The sequence below is a fragment of the Tauraco erythrolophus genome, chromosome 24 (genome assembly GCF_009769465.1).
Source record: "Tauraco erythrolophus isolate bTauEry1 chromosome 24, bTauEry1.pri, whole genome shotgun sequence".
NCBI classification, from domain to species: domain Eukaryota; kingdom Metazoa; phylum Chordata; class Aves; order Musophagiformes; family Musophagidae; genus Tauraco; species Tauraco erythrolophus.
Window position 1 is genome coordinate 532213 of NC_141488.1, and position 18697 is coordinate 550909.

General features: G+C 46.0%; 1 protein-coding gene across 7 annotated transcripts in view; it reads left to right on the plus strand.

Annotated features, from left to right (window-relative positions):
* KDM1A (lysine demethylase 1A) overlaps positions 1–11325 on the plus strand; it is a 56569-nt gene extending 45244 nt beyond the window's left edge. For 5 of the 7 annotated variants that reach the window (XM_086625875.1, XM_086625874.1, XM_086625878.1 and 2 more), the window contains 3 exons: positions 6471–6598; positions 9154–9300; positions 10418–11325. In XM_086625875.1, coding sequence (XP_086482001.1) covers positions 6471–6598; positions 9154–9300; positions 10418–10603 — 461 coding nt within the window. In that variant the 3' untranslated portion in view covers positions 10604–11325. Of the gene's footprint in view, positions 1–6470; positions 6599–9141; positions 9301–10417 lie in introns of those variants that run through there. The other 2 variants (XM_086625880.1, XM_086625881.1) reach the window with 2 other exon arrangements.
* Positions 11326–18697: the final 7372 nt, after the last annotated feature.

An 18697-nucleotide genomic window follows, 5' to 3' on the forward strand; every position in this document is an offset into this window, starting at 1 on the left:
TGAACACTCAGATTTCAGTGGAGCAGACTAGAGGCTTTGTGATAGCTCCATTCCTCTTCTGTTTCCTGTGCTGAGCAGCTGTGACTGTAGACAGTGGATCTCAGACTGACAGATCATTTTAGAACTCCTCTTCAGAACATTTTCTAAGTAGGCAAAAGGTGTTGTTCTCCTCGTGTCTACAGCTGAACTGTGCCATTAGTAGTTTTGTTTTATCTGCAGCTGGTGTCTGTCACAAGAGGTGGTCAGAAGATATTTTCAGTAAGCAAACTGGTTTTGTTCATTGCAATTTATTATATTAAAAGTGTACATAGAGTGAGCACTATTAAATGAGTTATTTTTCTTGCAGATGACTGTTCAAAGTACTAGTGGGTTTTCTTCCACTCGTATCAGGGGCAGGCCAGGTTTTTATAGAATCATAGAACCATAGAATGGTTTTGGGTGGGAACGGACCTCAAAGACCATCCAGTTCCAACATCCCTGCCATGGCAGGGACACCCTCCACTACACCAGCTTGCCCAAAGCCTCATCCAACCTGGCCTTGAACACTTCCAGGGATGGGGCAGCCACAGCTTCTCTGGGCAACCTGTGCCAGGGCCTCAACTCCCTCAATGTAAAAAATTTCTTCCTTATACCTAATCTAAATCTCCCCTCTTTCAGTTTAAATCGTTGCCCCTTGTCCTGTCATCACATGCCCTTGTAAAAAGTCCCTCTCCAGCTTTCTTGTAGGCCCTCTTTCAGTATTGGAAGGCTGATATCAGGTCTCCTCGGAGCCTTCTCTTCTCCAGGCTGAACAAGCCCAACTCTCAGCCTGTCTCCATAGCAGAGGTGCTCCAGCCCTCGGATCATCTCCGTGGCCTCCTCTGGACCTGCCCCAACAGCTCCTTGTCCTTCTAATGTTGGGGAACTCAGAGTTGAACGCAGCACTGCGGGGGGGTTCTCACGAGAGCAGAGCAGAGGGGCAGAATCCCCTTCCTCGACCTGCTGCCCACGCTGCTTTGGATACAGCCCAGGACACGGTTGGCTTTCTGGGCTGCCAGCGCACAGTGCCGGCTCATGTTGAGCTTCTCGTCCACCAGCACTCCCAAGTCCTTTTCCTCAGGGCTGCTCTCAATCCATTCTCCACCCAGCCTGTACTTGTGCTTGGGATTGCCCTGACCTACGTGCAGGACCTTGCACTTGGCCTTGTTGAACTTCGTCAAGATTCATACAGGGTCACCTCTCCAGCCTGTCAAGGTCCCTCTGGATGGCATCCCTTCCCTCCTGCATGTTGACCACACCACAAAGTTGGTGTCATGAGCAAACTTGCTGAGGGTGCACTTGATCCCACTGTCCATGTCGCCAACAAAGATATTAAACAGCACCAGCCCCATTACCAACCCCTGAGGAACACCACTCATCACTGATCTCCACTTGGACATTGAGCTGTTGACCACAACTCTTTGAGTGCGACAATCCAGATAATTCCTTATCCACTGAGTGGTCCACCCGTCAAATGCTTTGGACAAGTCCAGGTGGATGACGTCTGTTGCTGCTTGTCCCTTCTCTACCAAAGCCATAACCCCATCGTAAAAGGCCACCAAATTTGTCAGTCAAGATCTGCCCTTAGTGAAGCCATGTTGGCTGTCATCAATCACCTCCTTATTTTCCATATGCCTTAGCACAGTCGCCAGGAGGATCTGCTCCATGATCTTGCTGGGCACAGTGTTGAGACTGACTGGCCTGTAGTTCCCTGGGTCTTCCTTTTTTCCCTTTTTAAAGATGGGGGCTATATTTCCCCTTTTCCAGTCAGTGGGAGCTTCACTGGACTTCACTGCACCTTCATGCTCCTTATGAAGGAGTAAAATTTTGTGAAAGAATTGAACAAAGGGTTTAGCAGACTGTTTGCACATACGTACGGACAGACATGCGGTCTGAGAACAGGATGACCATCCTTTAAGTTATAAAGAGTGATTCATTGAACAACTGTCCATCAAGAACGCTTGAAGGGGGATCATCCCAGAAAACATATAAACTTTGTTACCGTGTTTTGGATTGTCGGCATGTGCAGCAGTAACTTGGGGAAAGGTAATTCCAGCAGGGGGAGATGGTGACCACCAACTCACAGACCATCTACCCTGAGCACCCCATGCTCAGAAGAAAAGGGCAGAGGCAGAGGACTGAGCATGCAAGCTAATTTACATGCTAGGTGAGAGAAAATTAACCAATGGGTTAAGAGAGTAACACTGAATATTTACAATTTCGGGGAAATGTTGTGAACATGAATGATTGCTATGTGTAACTCAGATTCTACCCTGGGACCATGCACGCATGCCAGGTGAAAAAATCCCCCATGCTCCCAGCGCAGCAATAAAGCAATGCCTGCTTTCCATCGCTACAGTTTGTGACAGCTTCCGTCCGGATTTTCAGTGACAATTAGATGGTCTCGAACATGATCTTCTCCTACAGTGGATGGTTCTTCATTCTCCCAGTCCCTGCCTGTGCCTTCTGTGGCTTGGCTGGTGCAGCTGGAGCACTTGCCAGAGAAGACTGAGGCAAAGAAGGCATTGAGAACCTCAGCCTTCTCCATATCCTGGGTAACCAGGTTTCACATTTCCTTCCAGAGGGGGCCCACATTTTCCCTAGTCCTCCTTTTATCACTGACATATCTGTAGAAGCTTTTCTTGTTGCCCTTGATGACCCTTGCCAGACTGAATTCTGTCAGGGCTTCAGCTTTCCTAACCTGATCCCTGGCTGCTTGGACAATTTCTCTGTATTCCTCCCAGGCTACCTGTCCTTGCTTCCACCCTCTGGAGGCCTTCTTTTTGTGTTTGAGTTTGTCCAGGAGCATCTTGTTCATCCACACAGACATTCTGGTGCTTTTGCCCGACTTTGTCTTTGCTGGGATGCACTGCTCCGGAGCTTGGAGGTGACCCTTGAATATTCACCAGCTTTCCTGGGCCCCTCTGCCCGCCAGGGCTTTACCTCATGGGACTCTACGGAGTAGATCCCTCAGGACCCCAAAGTCTGCTCTCCTGAGATCCAAGGCAGTGAGCTTGCTGAGCGCCCTCCTCGCCACCCTAAGGATCTTGAACTCCACCATTTCATGGTCACTGCAGCCAAGGGTGTCCTTGAGCATCACATTCTCCTCCAGCCTCTCCTTGTTGGTGAGAACAAGGTCCAGCATGGCACCTCTCCCGTTGGTTCCTCTATCACTTGAAGGAAGTTACTATCCATGCATTCCAGGAACCTCCAGGATTGCTTATGTGCTGCTGTGTTGTCTCTCCAACAGATACTGGGGTGGCTGAAGCCCCCTATGAGGACCGAGGCTCGTGAAGGTGAGGCTGCTCCTGTGTTTTTCATAGAGGGCCTCACCTGCTCAGTCTTGCTGGTCGGGTGGCCTGTAGCCGACCCACACTGTAACCTCACCTGCCCCTGCTCTCCCCTCTGTAATGTCGCCTGTCCCTGCCCTCCCTTTAATCCTGACCCATCAGCTCTCAGACAGCTCCTCATCCATCCCCAGGTGCAGCTTCATGCTGGTCATTGTCATAGAGGCTGACACCTCCTCCTCCTTTCCCCTGCCTGTCCTTCCCAAAGAGCCTGTATCATTCTGTTCCAGCACTCCAGTCGGAATTTTCCTTTTAACTGGAGAAAATTGCTGCCGAAAGAATGTGCCTTCTTAATTGTTAAAATGTTTGATTAGACTTGACTGGAGAAATACAAGTTATGGGTATTGGACAGCAAGGCTGTTTGACTATCTGCTGTTGTGGCTTTAAGATGCTCCATTACAGACTTACCTAGTGTTGGGGGTTCTGGTTTACGTTGGCTGTCTCACATACAAAAGTTCTGCTGCTAGATGCAAAACTTTCCTTCTCAGGAAAATAGGCAGAGCACCTAGAAGCAAAAAAAAAAAGCAATAAAATCCTATGCTAAAGCACAAGTCAGATGGCTGAATCAATTCCCAGTTTTCATGGTTATTGAGTTAGGTGGCAGTTAACGTGCTCACACTGTGAAATACTCACGTAGGCCTGACTGAACTTGTGAAGCTGTTATTTATTTCTGCCATATTCTGCATTTCTGTAGCTGTAGCATTTTGGGCGGAGATGATTTAAACTGAAGAGATTGGAGAACAATTATTAATCCAGAAACAAAAAAACCTGGAAATATCGCAGCATGTGCTGTATTAGCGCAAGGTCTTCTGTTGGCAGACACCAGCCGGTCTCTGGGAAGTGTTCAAAGGGTGGGTGAATGCAGCACAACTCGGGCGAACAGACTGCACGTTGTTGTGCTGCTGTTGGGTGATGTGCTGTGGTTAAAGTCCAGTCCAGGTAATGACTGCTGAGAAAACCCAGAGCATCAGGAATGCTGCGCGTCTCCTGGAGCAGCTGTTCGTGCGGCTGCTGGTGCCTCTTGCCCTGCCACGTGGCTGGATTATTGTCGTAGCCATGTAGACAGACTTTACTATGGAGAGACTGCATCAGCACAGGGCAGAGGAACCTCTGGCAGAAACGCTCAGTGTTTGCTGGAAGTCCAGTGACATTTCAGTCTCTGTTTTCTTGCCTGGCTCTTCTGTTTTTCCTAGAGACGTGATGAAAAAGACGAGGCCCTTTCTCTGTCAGAGTTTTGTGGTTACTCACAGATCTCTGGTTAAACCACGTTCTCTGCTTGCTGCTGGTATCAGGGCTCAGTAAATATCACTGCCTCAAGGAGACAATGTTTTGGGGAGCTGTGACACATGCTCATCATGCAAGAAACTTTTCTGAGTGGCACATTGGTATTTGCATAGCCACTGTTCTGCTACAGCCTGATGGCTCTCAGTAATTCACGGCATTGAATTAATGCAGGTGACTGGATAGCAACGTTTTCAGGTCTGGATAAATGCTTACAAAACAGGGTCTTGTGCCTGGAAAGGCAAGATTTTCATAAAAATTATCTTGGGAGTTGGCTGACTACAGTTTTCATGAACAAATTCACTGGAAACTGCATTTCGAATATGTATTTGTTCCATCAAGGAAAAAAAAAATATGTTGACTGAATAATTGCCAAAAAGTTCAGAGATCTCATTGTGTCAAGGATGACAAACTAGGAAAAACTTTGCTGCTGAAATGACAAAAAAAAAATAATGCCTATGGATGAGGAAATCAGTTTTTTGTTCTTTCCTTCAATCGTTTGAAAGACTAGGCTTAACCTTTCAGAAAATGGAGTTTAACTAGAGGAGCAATCCTGTATCTTTTTTCTCTAATAAGCTGCTTCTAGTCTCAGAGGTCCTGCATATTGAAGTCTCTTAATTGTATCTCGAGTAGGGTAATTATCTTTGTAGTAATAACAGCCTTACTAGTCTTCTAAACTTCTTCAGAATTTCAAAGACTTTGATTTTAACCAGAATGTGTTATTGGATCTTCCAGCCTGTATATCGCAACTGAACTTCAGGCAGTTTTCTTGAAAGAGCAGTAACTTGATGGGAATGTATACCAGGAGATCTCTGTGTATACCAGGATATAAGGAATTCACTAATCATTTTGGAAACGTGCAAAAGTTAAAGCCAAATTTTTAACAAGGACTTCATTTCCCATTTCAGTATGCTTGACATCTGTTTCTAGCTGGAGCATTTCCTTTGCTAAATTTACGAGTTCATAAATATCTTCAGGAGGAGAAAGATCATCTGAGAGAGTTTTCATTAAGTAACCATGCTCAGCTCTGAGTCACTTCTTGTCAATGCATGTTTCTTGCCAGCGGGTTATTTTGGTAGCTCTTAAATACTTACCTAAGATTTTCCTTGGATTTGTGACTACCGAAAATGTATGCTTAGTCTTACCATAGCTGGTCAGAAGTCAAATGACCTCATCTATTTGTTTGTATGTTCCATATTCACATTAACACTCTTCACCATAGCACCACATGGGCAGCTGAGTTATTTGGTACCTCAGAATTGCTGCTTTTCTGGATGTTGTTCTCCTGTTCATAGTTTCCACTCCGTTGAGATTACGTAATGTGAATGTGCATTGGTAGTGAAGAAACCTAGATGCTTTGTATGAGTGAAATACTTATGCAGGTAACTTAACTGCTATGCTGATGTTAGTTGTACCAAAATTAAATTGTTTGGAAGGTATCTGAGTTCCCTTAAATGTAGCACAGATGACTCATACATCCCTGAGTGTCCCTCAGTGGACACTGCTATGTCAAACAAGTGATGTCTTCACTAAAGAAAACCTTTCCTTTCTTCTACATGCTGTACTTCCTTATGTGTGTATTTACTTTTTAATACATCAGTTCTCTTGATAATTCCAATAGTATCATTGCATATATTAATTCATTTTCCTTTTGGTGATTCAATATGATGGTGGAAGATTTAGGTCTACTTTTGTTGGATTTATTTAGTTTTCAACCTCATGACTTAGCTGCAGATCCATGCCTATTCAAGTCCAACTTGTCTGATTAAATGTTAGATTTCAATAATCCAATTGTTTTTACTCTCTCCTTCCCCACCCCCCCAGCACCAATTTTGTTGGCCTTGGTAGCAGGAGAAGCAGCAGGGATCATGGAGAATATCAGCGATGACGTCATTGTTGGGCGATGCCTTGCTATCCTCAAAGGCATATTTGGCAGCAGCGCTGTGCCGCAGGTTAGTGCAGACACCATCCTTGGGTCACTTCTCTGCACCTCGGAGAGTACGACAGTTCTCAGTGCTGACCTGGTTGGTAGATGGACCACCTCTTGTTTGTCTAGAGTTTTTTGGGAACAGGGTTTGTTTATGGGTTTGTGGTTTTAGGTTTTTTATTTGTTTTGGCTTTTGTTTGGTGGATTTTTTTTTTTTTTTTTGAGAAGGCTGTTTCACACCAAGTAAGACTCTAGTTTTTCCAGAGTGTAAAATAGTTCAGTTAATTTTCTACCTTTTACATTTCTGGGGTTACAGCAGAGCTGTTCACAGCTAGTGACAGCACTGCTTAAGACACTCTGCCATGTTCCGCACCTTCTCTAAAGTATAGTAAAACTTTTGACCAGTGAACTCCACAAAGAAACTGGTTGGCTAGAAAATAACTGAAGAGGGAGGAAGGGAGTAAAGGCAGTCTTTCACCTGGATCAGTTCCCTGTGCAGCTAGCCAACGGTTATTTAGGCACAGTAAGTATAAAAGGAATGGTTAGTGAAGGGGGAGTTTAGAAAATACTGAAATATTACTCAAAAAATAAGAAGCTCGTCTACTTAGGACATTGATTTGAAAAGTCTTACAGCTGTTCAACCTACAGTCTGTGTGACTTAGTTGAATACTTGGTCTGTTCTCCTAACAGGCACTGTGGAAGCAGTTCTTACAAGTGACAGTGGTTGTAAATAAACAGCTCTCTTCCACTAGGAGTTCTATATAGTAAAGTAATAGAAAAAAATACATGGTAACTTTAATATACCAGTCTTTTGAGTATTTGACCAGGCATAAATGGGACTGTTTACTTGCTTGGTGTTTCGTGTGAGGAATAGATTCACTGCATTGTCTTTATTGTAGAACAGTTGTAGAGCTCTTTTTGAACACGGCTTTGTCGTCCCCAGCACTTCACTGCTTTCTATATGATGGAGGAATCCTCACAGCTGACTGAGCATTTCCAAAATACGAGATCCACTCATGGGCTAACAATTCCTGCTTAACCAGTTGAATTACACATCTCTGACTGGAGAACACAAGAGAAGGAAACCCCAGAGTTACCTTTCTGCTCCTTCTCTGAACTCTTGGAGGGCAATTTCACTTCCTAAGGAGATCTCTCTCAGAGGAGCTTTGAGACTCTTCTGTATAAATCATGTATTCTGCTCTACAGTTGTGTCTGGATTAGCCATACCTTCAAAACGACGTCCATGAAGTAAAATTCTCTCTGGCTTTATTCCCTGTTAGACTGCAATGCTTCATGTGATTACTAGAGAGAATTAAGAAATTTATGAAATGCCTCAAAGTTTTCTTTGTCAGACATACGTGTGTTAACATGCGGTGCCATCACAGTGGTCTCCATCCAAAAAGGAGAGAGATGAGGTTACTTTTTTTCTCAAGCAGCAATCAGTGTATGAGGGCTGGCTCATCACTCAGCTTCTTACCTTTTGGATAGAAGAGTGCTGAAAATTGTAGTGAGCAATTTTCTCAATTAAGTCATCAGACCATATTGGGAAGTGTGGTCTCCAACACCCAGTGATGTCTTAAACCTTGGAACATGGCCCCAGTCCTGTGTGGCCTTGCCACAAACTCAGCAAAAGGCACCAAATATAGTCCAGCTGAGGCCAGCCTCAGAGAGATGATCTCAGATCTGTTGGTGTTGGCATCCAGGAAACTTCCCTTGTCATGATGTGGTATGGTGCCTGCTGGACTGGTTTCTGGATAATGCCTTCACGAGATATAGCTGCTTTCTCTTCCTTTGTGGGAAGGTCTGTTCAAGTAGAAACAATTCCGTGAAATATCTTTAGGCCCAAGAGGAGGAGATGAAGTTTCTGTCTTTATCTTTGCATTTTTAGAGAGCATGATTCCTGTTAAAACTCAGTTACACATTTGAACAGGATCTGGGATAGGATTCACACCTATCACTTCTCAGTGCAAGGTTATGAAGATGTCTTGTTTTCTCTTGACTGCTGTTATGCCTTACAGCAATACTGGTTTCAGCCCTGGTGATGCTCTCAGTGTTGCCTCTTTCAGTGAAATATCCTTCATCGTGACCATTACCTTGGCAAACCAGACAGATTGGAGAAGTGCAGGTGTTCGTTCAGGTGCCCTTCATGCTGTTGTTTTCCCAGATGAGTTACAAGGCCGTATATAGGCCTATATCATAGTCAAATCAGAAGAGATGTTCAGATGAGCTGTGGTTGAAAGACAGGAAAAGAGGAAGTACGTGTTGTCATTGTGTTGATTATAGGAGAAGAAATAGAGCAGACAGTACACAGTGTGTCTATATAGCTTACTACAAAGTCTGAGTTCCAGTGCAGAAGATATGTGCAGTAGGTTCTGATAATGTATTGGAAAGAATTAAGGTATTGCCACCAAAGACAAGTTATTTACCTTATTACGTGCTATCATGGAATATAAACTTGGAGTTCCACCATTAACATTAGCCTAAGGACGTGGTGCCTTTTGTTCTTGCAATTTGCGTATTTCGTATTTTGCACTAACTGTAGAACTTGCACTGTGTCAACAAATGAAGTTTCTGTCTTAGCCTAAAGAGACCGTGGTGTCCCGCTGGCGTGCTGACCCCTGGGCCCGGGGATCGTACTCCTACGTAGCAGCTGGATCTTCTGGAAATGACTATGATTTGATGGCTCAGCCAATTACTCCAGGACCAGCGATTCCAGGTGCTCCTCAGGTGAGAGATGTCTCAATTCTTTTTAGAAAAAGCTCAAAAGAGGATGATTTTTCTAGGCAATTTGCATACATACTTAAACACAACTTAGATAACTTGCATCTTCTGATGAAGATTAGAACTTGTAAAGTATATTTTTTCTGTCCATGAATTCTGCCTTCCCAGGTTTGGTGTCATTTATTTACTAGAAAAAGCATTTTTGTTCAGAAAGTCAATTTGGTAATGTCTGTACAGAGTATTACAATATTATACATTTATTGTGTTTCATACTCTGTGTTTATATTGTCCGTCACTGTATTTGAGTGAGTTGTAGTGATCTGAAAGAGGGTGAAGGCCAGAGTGAGAGGAACCAGGAATCAAAAGGTCTCTCCCAAATTGGGAGCGAACACAATGAAGGCATAAGTCATCTCCAGTTCACTTTGAGAAGATGAAGTTTTGAAAGCAAGAGCCATTCTGAAGGCACTAGCAGAGAAGGATGTGTGGCTTTGTCTTTGTTTTGGCTCTTTATCCTAGTGGTACAAGTCACTAATAAACATGGCTGTGGATAAAATGGTTCTCTGCAGAGGATCATGTACGAAAGTCTGTTTCTCTCCTGCTTTTTATGATACAGTCAATAGTTGGTTTAGGTCTCAGTTTAAAGAGAAACTTCTAGTTTAAGTGAATTGCTGAAATTTTTCTTGCCCTACTACGCTAAAGTTCGTGTCCCAGGAGCAGAAACCATCATTCTTCTTAAACACGTTTAACAGTTTGGCTCTAGAGTTGTAGATACAACATCCAAATACGTTTTCAGTATAGAGCTGGGGACGTTAATCTCCCCTGTTTATCTGGTTCTGAAAGTGTCAAAGCAAAGATGGTGGCAAATAATTGGAAAATATTTCCTCTTGTTACAGTCATTACAAACATGAAACCCTCCTGTGAAATGAAAGGGGTATATAAAGATTTTCTTGGTAATTTGTAGGACAGGTGAAAAATATTTTTAATATAGACTATTTTATATGTATCGTGTTAAGGGAGGCCGTGGTGCGATTAGCGGACTTTTAACGTTCTTCTTAAAGTGTCTGTTTGCTGCAGGATCCGCAGGAACACAAACCAGCCTTAACAGTGTTCTCTGTTCCCCCAGCCCATTCCTCGCCTGTTCTTTGCGGGAGAACACACAATCCGCAACTATCCTGCAACGGTTCACGGCGCGTTGCTGAGCGGGCTGAGGGAAGCGGGTCGCATTGCGGACCAGTTTCTGGGGGCCATGTACACTCTGCCTCGCCAGCCTGCGCCTGGGGTGCCCCCACAACAAGCTGCCAGCATGTGAGAAAACAGAAGGTGTCAGAAGAGGAGTGACAAGACCATAGAGCTGCTGTTGTGGGCTTTCTGGGATGAAGATACTCACGTGGTCTGTAACAGCATCTGCTGAAGGGACTCGGCCAGAAGTTACTGTATGGTACTTCCATTGAAATGGCTTTACAAACACTTCCCAACCTCTGGCTTGACATTCTTTTACAACACCTCTTACAGCTATTTGAAGTGTCCATGTGCACAGAATCCTTTACCACAAAACTGGTCAGGGACTTTTTTTGACTCTACAGATACTTTTGGAAAGTCAAGCTTATACAATTTGGTACTTGCACAAGGCCCTCTAGAAGCTGGTTGCTATGAATAGGAGCATAGTGTAGAATTTATGTAAACTTTTTTGTTGATTTTTTTTTAATTGTTTTGTTTTGAAGAGTAATGTTTTTTGACAAATTCTATTCTTACCTGACATTTGAGAATTTGGTGCAACTGTTTCCCTACAAGTAGTAGCAAATTGCGTCTCTCCAAAATGGTCCATTGGCTGCTACACCGTATGCATCCTCTTTTAAAAAGAAAGCTGGTATTACTAAAAGTGTGCTCAGCATACTGTTTTATTAAATCCTTTCAACAAAAGAAAACATTGTCGTGGCTTAGGCCGATCCGGCAACTAAACTCCACACAGCTGCGCTCTCACTCCTTCTCCAGTGAAGTGGAGAGGAGAAAAATATAATAGAAGGGCTGAGGGTGGAGACAAGAAGAGAGAAGGAGCTCCCACCGACCGTGGTCTCCCACCGACCGTGGTCCCGGGCAAAACAGACTCGGCTTGGGAACAAAGCAAAACAATTTATTAGCAGTTACTTGAGAGGATAAAGAGAAGCAAAACCAGTTACTTGAGAGGATAAAAAGAAACAAAGCCAGATCTTAAAAACAACACCCTCCCCCTTTCCTTTTCTTCCTGGCTCTACCTCCCCCCCAGCAGCACAGGGGGACAGGGAATGGGGGGTGCAGGTCAGTTCATCCCATGTTGTTCCTGCCACTCCTTTCTTAAAGGAGGAGGAGTCCTTACACCCTTCTCCCTTGCTCCAGTGGATCCCCTACTCACGAGGAAAATCCACAAACTTCTCCAGCATGAGTCCTACCCGCGGGACGCAATCCTTCCCCATGGGATTGCTCCAGTGTGGGCTTTACCACAGTCTCAGATTCTTAGGGAGCTGTTGCCACTTGCTCTGGCATGGGTTGTCCCACGGACTCTAGATGCCTCTCTGCCTTGTCGTGCGTCCCATGCTCCACGACTGTCCTCAGGCTCAGCGTCTCTTCTCCAACGTGGCTTCTCCCCGGGCTGCAGTGGGTCTCTGCTCCACCGAGTCCATCCCTGGCTGCAGGGGGCCGCCTGCCGTCTCGCCACCAGTTGCAGGGGAAACTGGGCTCCGGCACCTCCTCCCGCTCCATCCTCACTGACCTGGTGTCTGTGCGGCCGTTTCTCTCAGATCTCAGTGCTCTCTGGGTGAACTCGGCCCGGTGGGCACCCCGGCAGCGGGGCGCTCCCCGAGTTCCCCAAGCGGCTCCACCGCCGCCATGCTCAGTGGGTGGCACTGGCTCAGTGCAGGCAGCCGCCCAGCCGGAGGGCCAGGGAGCGGGGGCAGTGCCCTCCTCCCTTCTCCTCGCTCCTGGGCAAAGCACCTTTTCCGGTTCCTTTGTCCCAGCTTAAATAGGGCCATTCGCAGAGGCGCCGATTGGCTCAACCCCGAGGGGGATGGGAGTCTGATCTGGTGGCCAGAACTGGGTCTGACCTGGTTCCAAAACTGGGGAAGTCCCAGGGAGCAAAGCCCCTCTCCTGCCACCAGAACCCCTTCACACCAACCCATCACAAACATCAAAACTGGATATTTGTAAGTTAAAACTAGAAAAATTATTCATCTTTGTTCATATAGGAACAGGGTTCTCTAGAGAGTAAGTTGGCTGAAGGGCGTCATCTCTTCCCTTGCGCACGCTGCAGGAGGCACTCTGTGGACCTGGTGATTTCGTTTCCACTAGGTGGATGAGATGATGTTGCAGCTGCCATTGTTATGCTTTTGAAAATCACTTTGGTTTGTCTCCTTTTCCAAATATTTTCCTTCTTACTAATTTAGCACATAGAACCTTCCTTTCATTGCGCAGAGCGGTCTTATTTAAAAATTTAGGTCTTGTTTCCCTCTCCTCCTTTCCCCATTCAGCATTAGACTTTTCTTATTTCATAGAATCATCTGGCTGGAAGAGACCTTCAAGATCATCGAGTCCAACCATTCACCCTGCACTGTCAGGGTCCCTAAACCATGTTGCTCAACACCAAATCCACACGGTTTTTAAACACCTCCAGGGATGGGGACTCCACCACCTCTCTGGGCAGCCTGTTCCAATACTTCACAACCCTCTCTGGAAAGAAATTTTTCCTGATATCTGACCTAAATTTCCCCTGGCGTAACTTGAGGCCATTCCCTCTCATCCTGTCACTCATAACGTGGGAGAAGAGACTGACCGCCATCTCCCTACAGCTTCCTTTCATGTAATTGTAGAGAGCGAGAAGGTCCCCCCTGAGCCTCCTCTTCTCCAGACTGACCAGTCCCAGCTCCCTCAGCTGCTCGTCACAGGACAAGTAATTCTTCCAACTTTTCTCATCCTCCTCTTTCTCCAGTTTATTTCTATCTCATCTAACCATGGTCTTTGTTCACACTTTTTTCTACTTGTCATTTTTTCTGTTCTCATTCTGTCTGACCCCACGTCTGTACGTGTGCAGTCTGGCCCAACTTCCTTCTATCCTTGCACCTTCTGTTCTGCTAGAGAACCAGTCCCTCCTCCTCTTCCATGCTCATCCCTCTCTGATTACATTGCCCATTCTTATTGCTGAAGAAAATACAGACACAAACACGACTACAGCCCACACTTGCTTATAGCTTATATTGTCTTTGGCCACCGACTCTCCATCTTCTGGCATCGTTGCATCTACTGTTTTCTGTGTCTCCTTAGTAGCTGGAAGTCATGCTTCCTCCTACGTCTATTATCTTCTGGTTGCTCTTTCATTAGATGTTGAAGTCTGTGAGGTGCCATCCATAGGCAGTCCTTCTGACAAGCTGTGACGAAGGGGAGGACTCTGATGTGGCAGGGGCAGTAGTCTGTGAGGAGGCACAGACTGGACGTGTCAAGGACTAATCCCATTTGAAGTGGCCGGTTGGTACCATGGAGGACCTTCTATCCCAAACCTCTGTCTAAATTAGTGCTGCCTTCCCCATATCTCTAACTGTGCCAGTGTCATTGCTACTTGAGCCCTTTATTGAAAGAGGTACTCCTCGGCAACACTACTCCTCCTCACCTTCCATTCCAGGGGACAAGACAGACTTCGTGATGGTTGATCAGAAAACTGCCACTAGTGAGGCAGGAATTGGAAGTCCAGCAGGGCATGGAGGAAGGGTATCCAGGGAGTGGCTGAGAGTAAATAGAGAGTGATTTGAGACTCAAGACTCCCTGCCTTATGTTCAGGTAAGATCCTATCAGCACCACTACCCAGAGAAATCCTGTTCCAGGATGAGAGGTGTGACAGGCCTTTAAAATACACCAACAGCCGATCTAGACTCTTGGCTAGTCTCACTGAAGATGGGAAAAGTATCTGAAAACTGGGGTGGTGCTACATTCTATAATCCTCTATAGTCCTCATATGTGTGGGCTGGTTTGCTATTGGGATTAGTGGTGGTGCTGTCTCTCACTGTGAGGACTGTCATCCCACTTGCTCTAGCAAAGTGTCAAAACTCAGAAAAGCACTTCTGGCCCACTGGAAAATAAAACAGTCCTCAACTTCACAGAGCCAAATGATGTCTTTTTCAGACAAATATCAAGCCACTTCTGCATCAGCCTATGAATGTTATTTTCAGCTGCTTTGTTCTGCTTTATGTTTGTTCTGACTGAAACAGAGCAGATTATTCAGCAGGCTAATTCTGTCAAACACAACATGCAGTAATTTGACAGAGACATACTACATCCTTGTCTCTAAACTGGAGAGACATGGATTTGATGGATGGACCACTCAGTGGATAAGGAATTGGCTGGATGGTCACGCTCCAAGAGCTGCAGTCAACAGCTCAATGTCCAACGGAGACCAGTGAAGAGTGGTGTTCCTTGGGGGTTGGTATTGGGGCTGATGTTGTTTAGCATCTCTGTTGGTGACATGGACAGTGGGATCGAGTGCACCCTCAACAGGTTTGCTGATGACACCAAGCTGTGTGGTGTGGTTGACATGCTGGAGGGAAGGGATGGCATCCAGAGGGACCTTGACAGGCTGGAGAGGTGGGCCTGTGAGAACCTCATGAAGTTCAACAAGGCCAAGTGCAAAGTCAAGCCCAAGCCCAAGTACAGGCTGGGCGGAGAATGGATTGAGAGCAGCCCTGAGGAAGAGGACTTGGGGGTTCTGGTGGATGAGAAGCTCAACATGAGCCGGCACCGTGCGCTGGCAGCCCAGAAAGCCAGCTGTGTCCTGGGCTGCATCCAAAGCAGCGTGGGCAGCAGGGCGAGGGAGGGGATTCTGCCCCTCTGCTCTGCTCTCCTGAGACTCCCCCTGCAGTGTTGCATTCAGCTCTGGGGTCCCCAACATCAGAAGGGCATGGAGCTGCTAGAGTGGGTCCAGAGAAGGGCCACAAAAATGATCCGAGGACTGGAGCACCTCTGCTATGGAGACAGGCTGAGAGAGTTGGGGCTGTTCAGCCTGGAGAAGAGAAGGCTCTGGGGAGACCCAGTGTCAGCCTTCCAGTACCTAAAGGTACAAGAAAGCTGGAGAGGAGCTTTGGACAAAGATGTGTAGTGACAGGACAAGGGGCAATGGCTTTAAACTGAAAGAGGGGAGATTTAGATTAGATCTAAGGAAGAAATTTTTTACACTGAGGGTGGTGAGGCACTGGACCAGGTTGCCCAGAGAAGCTGTGGCTGCCCCATCCCTGGAAGTGTTCCAGGCCAGGTTGGATGAGGCTTTGAGCAACCTGGTCTAGCGGAAAGTGTCCCTGCCCATGGAAGGGGGTTGGGACTGGATGGTCTTTAAGGTCCCTTCACACCCAAACCATTCTGTGATTTTATGAACTTCTTTTGCATGTTGCTACTGGTTTGACTGAGTGGGGCTAGTCTTTCACCTGATGACCAGACTGTCCTGTTTCCCCTTTTCAATAAGATATCTGAAAACTGTGGCAAACACTGAAATAAGGTGGAGATGAAGCCCTGACAGCTCCCACCCTTTTTGAAGATGTGCAAAGAGTTGATGAGTGTTAGCTGATGGTGGCAATGAGCAAAGGAATGGGAATACCAAGAGGAGATGACGTGATGTAGCCTGTTCATTGCTTTCAGGGTCTTCATTGGAAGATGAAGACCATGATCGGTGGCCTGCTGCATCCTGGCCTCCTTGTTATCTCTGGATGTATTCTTCATGTGTCTTATCTAAAAAATAAATTGTTTTAATTTTTTTTTTTCCAGCTTTGCTGATTTGTCTGCTACAAGCTGTTGCTTCTCTACAAAGTCGATTGGTTTGTATTAGCAAAATTCCTACAGGGTTTGTGGAGTTGGTCCATTACTTCCAGGTGCTCACAGGCATCAAGTCAAAGTAATGTTTAGAAATTCCGTGGAAAATATCACAGGGGCTGAGAAATGCAGTAAAATAGCCAATGCAAATATTCACATCAGAAATGCAGCCCAGGCTTCACAGCCCTGCACTTCTGCGTGTGCAGCGTCATCACGTTCTTGCATACGCACATGGGTACGGGGCAGAGTAGCTGACCAGATTCTCTGTCACGCATGGTTCTTCCCATTTCCAGTCAACCAAAGACCGTGGTGATGTGGTACTGGGAGCCCTTCAGTCCTTAAGTGTGACCATGCTTCAGAGAAACACAAAGCAGACACGTTTTCACAGTAGCTGTAGGTTTCAATGTTTCTCTCTTGCCCAAGGAATCTGTACGGAAGGCTGAGGTCCAGACTGGCCTGGCTTCAATGATATGAACGGGCCTGCTCTTGCACTGATATACTCGGAATAATTTTAGTAGTTTCTCATGCAAATGTCTGGTTTAGTACATGCTTCGTAAAATAAAAAGCAAAAAAATAGCAAAAAAAAAGCAATAAAATATAAATAAATAAGTAAAAGCAAATAAAAAGAAAACCCAAAAGTGCCTTGTTCACAAGCATTCAGAAGTGCCGTTGAGCTGAAGAAGTCACGGGTGTTCACACTATAGCAAAGCATTCGAGGGGCACTCGGCTGCACGGGGGAAGTGCAGACTGCAGACCACTGCCAAAGGAAAGATGTGCAGAGTTGTTTCATGGAAGGTGTTGCAGAAGGAATGATGATGTTTGAGATGCCTACTTCGGGTGGCGTTTATCCCACCTCACCTTGCACATTTCCTCTGCACTAGTGTCTGGACTCCCTCCAGCCACTCTTCTCTAGAGAAACTCACCATGTCCCTGTGTCCCAATAGTTTCAGGACCTTTGAGTCTGTTATTAGGGCTTTGAGTTCTGGTACTGCAGGACCTACATCCAAAGCTTTCTTACTACTGTGTGGACAGATGTGCCACACTCACAGACCTCACGCATTGTTAGTGCACTTACACATTCAGTTCAAGGACCTTCTGGAGATGGTTTCCATTTACCACTTGTTTACCATTTACCATGTTCCAGACCCAGCTTGCAGCTTTCCACTCACACAGAAACAGCTTTGGATATATCCTATAGTTGGGGATCCGTCTACTGAGGCCAGAAGTTTGGATCTCTGTTTTATTAAATCATTGGTTGGTCCCTGTCAATGTAGAGTTAATTACACCTCTTCATGAAGGGACTTCTGCTCTGTTATTCTCTTTCTAGACACCGTGTCACCACACCCCAACAACTTGAAGGCTGTTTCACTGGAACAAGGATGGATTATCTGTTTGTTTAATTTCCTCCTGACCCAGCTGTGCTCCTGCTTGTGCCAGGAGTGCTCCAGCAGGAGGGTGCCCTCTGCCCTGCTCCCCCACTTTACCCGGGGGTTCTGAGGCTGACATGTTGGCTTGAATCCTCAGCAAGCTGAGGAGAGTGAAGAGAGACCTTCCCTTTCCTGTGGTGTCTGGGCCACCAAGTGGTACCAAATACAACCACTGTAGCCAGTGGCGTTTTTGAAGGGAAATAGCTGTGGCTGCTGTGCCAGACCTCGTGCCATCTGTGTACTTGGACGGGGTGTAACAGAGAAGGTGCATTTAGGGACTGAAGGCTCAATGTGTCCTTAAACCTTGTTTCCATAACCTGACGACAGCTACACAGAGTTCCACTTCCAGCTGAATGCATAGAACTTGAAAACAATTCTATGTGTCCATCTGTGCAAATGCCAAAAGCAAGGAAGTAAGTCCGGGTTGCAGGTGACGGATTAAAAAGCACGTTAATAAAGATGCTAACAAGGGTAAGAACACTGGGAGGCTGATGGAGGGAAGGCTGTTGGTGGGAACAGGAGGAGCTGGGTAGCAGGCAGACGGCGTGCCCTGTGCTGGTGACAGTGATGTTGTGCTCAAGGCTTTCAGAGATCAGTGGGGCTGACTCCAGAGTCAGGCAGGCGTTCCCTACCTGGCTACAAGGGTAGTGAGCATTAGGGATGTTTTTCTGATTGGAGTGGTGGCAATGGTGGTGAGCAAATCAGTTTGAAAGGTCAGGAAACACAGGTAAGGGGAGCTGTCACCTCTGTAGCTTAGGTAAATACTGCTTTGGACGTGATGCCATGGTTAAAATGTGACACTACTTGGACCTCTGAGTGGTGGATCAGGAACCGACGGGAGGAGAGGCAATGCTGGATCTGGGCATAGGCAGCAAACGTGACTGGATCAAAGTCTCACCCATAAAGATGATTTATAGCAGCAGTCTTCTCTCAGGTACAACTAAAGCAGAAAGGTTCACAGCTGGGGTAAGAAGAGTACACTGGTTTGTAGGCAACATGAGGACTACTTAAAACCACCAAAGCAAGTAGATGTGACTGATCAAAAAGAACGGAGTAAAAAAATGGCTTCAGAAAAAAAGAGAAGTTTCATGGCTAAGCAGCAATAGTAGGTGGGCCATTAGACCAGTAATGTACTGCAATGTCCTCATGCAGAACTGGTG